The sequence below is a fragment of the Vicia villosa genome, unplaced genomic scaffold (assembly GCF_029867415.1).
Source record: "Vicia villosa cultivar HV-30 ecotype Madison, WI unplaced genomic scaffold, Vvil1.0 ctg.000015F_1_1_1, whole genome shotgun sequence".
Taxonomy (NCBI): Eukaryota; Viridiplantae; Streptophyta; class Magnoliopsida; order Fabales; family Fabaceae; genus Vicia; species Vicia villosa.
The window spans coordinates 31,259-37,435 of record NW_026704945.1 but is presented as its reverse complement, the minus strand read 5'-3'; the positions used below and the strand labels follow the sequence as shown (position 1 = coordinate 37,435).

At 30.1% G+C, this 6,177-nt stretch overlaps 1 protein-coding gene across 1 annotated transcript; it reads right to left on the bottom strand.

Annotated features, from left to right (window-relative positions):
- Positions 1 to 1,737: 1,737 nt before the first annotated feature.
- On the bottom strand, positions 1,738 to 5,198 carry LOC131621927 (sugar carrier protein C-like). Its single transcript, XM_058892994.1, has 3 exons — positions 5,066 to 5,198; positions 4,635 to 4,957; positions 1,738 to 2,827 (listed from the first exon to the last, which is right to left on the bottom strand). Exons 1-3 carry the CDS (start codon positions 5,196 to 5,198, stop codon positions 1,742 to 1,744), a joined length of 1,542 nt encoding a protein of 513 aa, XP_058748977.1. The 3' UTR covers positions 1,738 to 1,741.
- Between the last annotated feature and the right edge of the window lie 979 nt (positions 5,199 to 6,177).

The following is a 6,177-nucleotide window of genomic DNA, read 5'->3' as shown; positions in this document are numbered from 1 at the left end:
TTTTGAAATCTCTTTATGGTTTAAAATGGTCTAGAAGAAAGTGGTTTAAAAAACTTCCTACTATATTGTTACCTAACAATTTGAAGTAATGTTTTGGTGATCACTCATTATTTATCCATCAATCTCATAACTCCTTTATTGCATTTCTTATTATGTGGATGATTGTATCATTGTCGACAACAATATAGAAATCATCTAGAACATCAAAAACACATTACGACATCACTTTCACATCAAAGACCTTGGAACTCTAAAATATTTTCTAGGACTGAAAGTAAAAAGGAGAAAATCCAGAATCAACATATGTCAGAGAAGGTATGTACTGAATATTTTTTCAAATGCTGGCCTGCTAGGATGCAAACCAGCTTCCACTCCCATTCCTAGAGACACACGCCTACGCTCCAATGAAGGAATTCCTTTATTAGATCATTCTCCATATAGAAGACTTGTTGGTCAATTGATTTTATCTCCTTAATACATGCCCATATATCTTGTATGCAATCCAGCAACTCAATGAACACATTAGCAATCCAACACCCACACAGCTGTTATTCGTGTCCTACGATACTTGAAGAGTTCTCCTTCCCAAGGCTCTTCTTCCCTTCTTCGTTATCCTTACAACTCAATGATTTCTCAAATTCTAACTGGACCACATGCCTAGATATGAGAAAATCTATCAATAGATATTGTATCTACTTAGGCATCTCCTTGATCTCTTGGAAATCTAAGAAACAACAAACAGTTTCTCAAAGTTCTACTGAGGTAGAATACTGCGCTATGGCCTCAACTTTCTACGAGATTCAATGGCTCACCCATATTTTCCAAGAACTTCATTTACCCTTCATTCAACCATTTCTTCTCTACTATGACAATGCATCTGCTAGGCACATTACAAGCAACTCTTCCTTTCATGAGTGTACCAAGCATATCGACTTTGACTGCCACATAGTAAGAGAAAAACTTCAACAGGGTTTATTCCATCTTCTTCATGTTTCTTCTGCTCAACAAGCGATTGACATCCTTAGAAAATCACTTAACCTAAAGTCTTTCCACATCAACCTCTCTAAACTTGACTTTCACTCCATTTACCCTCAAGTTTATAGGGTATTAGAAACTTAATTGAGTTTCCTTATTCTTTGGATATTTAATTTATTTATTAGTTTGTTGGACTTTAGGTGATTAGTTTGATACAACCCAAGTGTTTATATAATACACTTGAGCTTTACCATTATAATATGATTCTTATTATTTTAGCTAATCAAATCATTTCAACCCAATTAACTTTTTTATATCATATCCACTTGTAATAAAACCTACAATTTTAATAGTCTCAAAGACATAAATACTTGTAAATATTAAGTAGATTACATTAGGATTTAGAGTTTGCACCATTTACATAAATCCGTTGTTGGGGTTTTCATCAAGGCTCTCTCATATCTTGAAAATTGAATAAATAAATCATAGTCTCTAAATCATTAACCACATAGAGTTTGACTATCACGTTTTAGAAAAAAACTTCAACAACAATCATACCATTGTCTCAATTATTACAGTTGATAAGTCGGGTAGAATAGCCCTTTCCCAAATAACATTCACACAAACATTTATATAACAAAACCTTTATCAAAATGTTCATCTAAACAAAATCTCAATAATGAACAAAATAACATATTCTATTCAACCAAAACCTGAAAAATTCTTTAACAAGAACAACAAAAAAATAGGAGTAAACACAGTTTTATCAATTCCTCCTTCCAATCTCAATGCCATCCTTTTTATCATCATTCTCCACAAATCTAGACCAATACGGATGCGATTTCCAAACCGTGCTAATCTCTTCAATCGGAATCCCCTTAGTTTCAGGAAGCATGAAATACACAAAAAATGTCATCACCACCACAAAGAAAGCAAAGAAGATAAACAATCCAAATTTCATGTGACATAACATTGTCAAGAAAATCTGCGCAATCAAGAATGTGAAAAGCATGTTAACTGCTACATTAACACTCTGCGCAGCCGAACGAATCTCAAGCGGAAAAATCTCACTAGTCACCAACCAAGCAAGAGGACCCCAAGACCAAGAAAACGCCGCAACATAAGCACAAATGAACATCACCACTACTATTGCATACCACTTCGGCAATTCGCCAGGGTTTCCGTCGATTCCAAACTTAGCTCCAATAGCTATCGCTACGCCAATCTGACATATCAGCATTTGTAAACCACCTTGAAGAAAAAGAGCTCTCCTACCGAGCTTATCAACTGCGATAATCGAGACAATGGTGCCCAAAACATTAACTATGCCAGTGATCACAGCTGACATAAGAGAAGCATCATCCTTAAACCCGACAGAACTAAATAGGACAGGCGCGTAAAACATGATAGCGTTGATTCCGGTGAATTGTTGGAAGGAAGGAATGAATATGGCCATGGAAAGTTGAGGTCTGTATTTCTTGTTCAACAAGTTTCCCCATGGGTTTTTCACTTGCTTGGATGCTTCACTAGCTGCTACGAGATCGTTGAACTCTTCGTCAACATCTTCGACCCCGCGGATTCTTTTGAGATGAACCTTGGCTGCTTCGCGAGCGCCTCGTTCGATCATTGAATTGGGTGTGTCGGGAAGGACTAATGAGCCAATGGTTATTATAAGTGCAGGGACCATTGCACCACCGAGACTTAACCGCCATCCTAAGCGACCAAGTTTGGCGAAGAAATAGTTCAGTATGTTGGCTATGAGAATGCCGATTGTGATTGATAATTGGAAGCCAACACTTAGAGCTCCTCTGTATTTGTAAGGAGCCATCTCAGAAAGGTAAATTGGCACAGACTGTTAAACATAAAAAAAGATTAGATTAGATCATGGTAAAAATGGATGATTTAGTTGTAATGGAGTTTTTTATAATCTCTGGAAACTCATACATAATCATAGATATTCGAGTTTGACTCTAAATAGCGTTCAATATAATAATATCGACTTCTAGGACTTTTGCAATCGAGTTTTAATTGAGCTTAAAATATAAAATGATACTAGCAAAGTGAAAAATCTAATGTTCAAAAGTTAGACTAATTGTAATCTGTAATACTGATTTTACTTGCTATTCCTATATTTGCTATTCCTATATGGTTATTAATATTTCTTAAAAAATTCAGGATTCTTAAATATTTTTAAAAAGTTCATTATTCTTAGTAAATAAGTAAATTCTTTTTATTTGTAAATAAATCTCTTTTTTTTTCTTTAAATTAAATTCTATTCTATTCACTTAAATTAACAATGAATCATGATTCTAAATATTTTTCTAAACATAATGAATCTTAATAAAAAAAATAGTTTCTTCTTACTTTCAAACAAATTACACCTTTTTTTTGTTTTCTTTAAATTAAAATTTATTATATTCACTTAAAGTAAATAATAAAACTAAATATACAAAAAAAAAGTGAGAGTAGACTTAATTTATCTGATAATAAATAAAAACGTGATTTTTTAATATTTATTTAAAAACATTAATTTTTTTAAAATAAATTTTATTTTTAATTAAAATAATTTCTTTCCTCTCAGTTTAAACAAATTTTTCTATTTTCTAATTTTATTTAAATAAAATAATATTTTATTCACATTAAGTACACTATGAAATATTGGTATAACTTTTTAAATCGATTACAAAATAATTTTTTTAAATACTATATAAAAATAATAATGAGAATGGTTACATAATAATTATTATGATGTAAATTGAAATATATATATATATATATATATATATATATATATATATATATATATATATATATATATATATATATATATATATATATATATATATATATATATAGTAATTTTTATTAAAATTAATTTTATATTATCTTTTGATTTATTTTATTCAAGAAAAAACAAATAAATAAACATTAGTTTGATAAAATATAATCTTTTGAAAATATTGGTTAAAAATATCTAAAATATTTTATTAATCAAAATAAAATATAAATATTTCATCTATTATCTTTTTATTAAAACTCATCATAAATGATCCGCCCCTGAATATATAACATTAGTTAGATAATATTTATATACTGTCAATCAATCATAAACATTAAATTTATTAAAATAATATAATCATAATTTTTTTTAAAATTTAGTAAAAAAATAATTTATGCTAAGTTTTTTTTTCTTGTCACTTTAATCTCATTAACACAACTCTGAATTCAAGAATCTGAACTCTAATAATAACATACATTCTATTTATATTGTATTTTTATTAGTTAAGTTAGAATTTGTAGAATAAGTCTATATTCTTTAAAAATTGAGAACAAAGATCATTTGTGATAAATTAAAAATATGAAAAAATTTACTTCAAAATTATTATTTTTTAATTAAAGCCTCACGTCAAAATTAATATCGTATTTAATAGAGAAAAATTAAAACAAGTCAAATTTAGTTGTTTAAACAGTGTACAACACAACATAGTGAAAAAAATCAAAAATACATTAATATAAAAAGAAGAGAAAAGGGATCGTTCCGTCAAATTATATTGTAAATTATAAATTATTTATATGATTTGTATTTTAAAATATTTTGATTGAATGAATTTAAAAAACAGAAAGAAAAGAAAAAAGTAGATCCATGTAATATACCATACCTGATTGGCAAATCCAATACCAAATCCTAGTAATATCCGACCAATGATCAACATCAAAACATTTTGTGCAAAGCCATTAACAAGAGCACCAATCAGAAACAACAAACCTCCAAAGAACATGGAAAGTTTCCTACCAAACCTACGGGTGACACTAGAAGCCACCAGCGACGACAGTAATGCAGCTAGGTACAACGACGATGTAAACATCGTCAGTACCTGACTGTCGTACTGACAATACTTGCTCGTTGACACCTCTATGTTCTTCTTGTGATATACGGATGGAAAAAATTTCAATAGAAACGGATCCATCGATGTTACTCCACCTAATCAAAATCCATGCAATAAAATCAAACAAAATGTTACATCAGAATTCTAAAACTGCAGCTGCATTATTAACACTTTACTATAATATTGAAGTTTACGAGTTGTACCTGAAATTCCAATATCGTAGCCAAAGATTAAACCACCCATTGCGGCTACAATACATGTTACTGTAACAAAAGGAGTGAGTTTTCCGGGATACTCCTTGTTGCTACTGCCGGTTGGCATTCCTACAGCGGGCATTTTTGGTTTCTCAGTTATTTCTGATACCAGGAAAGAGTGAAGACAGATAGAAGTTTTAGAGATATCGTGGCTCTGTCAAGTGTTTATATATAATATGATAGGAAATATTAAACTTCACTTATATTTTCCATTAATATATTCATTAGTTTTTGCCTCAATAAAACAATGTATGTCCGCCAAATGTGGTAGTAAACTAATTAATTCAGATTTGCTTTTCTATTAGTTTGGTATTTTCAGGTCTCTTTTTATAAAGTGTTACTATCGCAAAACGTGCAAACAACAATCAAGTCACCACGGTTCTTTCAAACACTGTGTTTTCCCAATTCTCATGCGCTCGCTTTATTTTTTTATATTTAAATTAAAAATTATTACTACCTCCGTTCCTTTTTATAAGAGACAAATTAGTTTTTAGGTTCATTGAATAACCAATGTATTTGGTCTGTTTATAGACTAGATACATTAATTACCCAATGAATATAAAAAGTGAATTGTTTCTTATAAAAAGGAACAGAGGTAGTAGGATATAATGATGGTTGTTATGCTCACCAGGGTGATAAAATCAAACTTTCATAGTTCGAACCTTAGTGTCCTAAAATTTTTATTTCTTTAACCTTAAGATGCGTCTTTTCTTTTTTATTTAATTTTAAAAATAACTGAATAAATAAATAAAGAAATGTCACTACGATTGGTAATGAGTAAAAAAATCCCATCGACCATTTTTTCTCTTCATCGGTAGACCTAGAAAATAATATGTCACTCTGAGAATCGAATTTGGGACATTTAGGTCTATCACAACAATTGGATTAATTAATCGTTGTGATATCACACGTGCTTTCTAGAATACAACAACGGTCTCGGGATCGTAATTGTAAGTAACGCATTTATGACAACACCCCGAAATTCTATGTATTTTTCAACCGTTGTTAAATGAATTTTCCGTAATAGTGTGTTTAATGGTTATCAAACATAAAATAGTTTT

What these genes read in the sequence shown, in the direction of transcription:
- LOC131621927 (XM_058892994.1), bottom strand. Translation starts at nt 5,198, where the DNA reads ATGCCCGCTGTAGGAATGCCAACCGGCAGTAGCAACAAGGAGTATCCC. An exon ending in CTACGATATTGGAATTTCAG is followed by an intron (nt 4,958 to 5,065) that starts GTACAACTCGTA and finishes GATTTTGATTAG; the next exon opens with GTGGAGTAACATCGATGGAT. An exon ending in GTATTGGATTTGCCAATCAG is followed by an intron (nt 2,828 to 4,634) that starts GTATGGTATATT and finishes TATGTTTAACAG; the next exon opens with TCTGTGCCAATTTACCTTTC.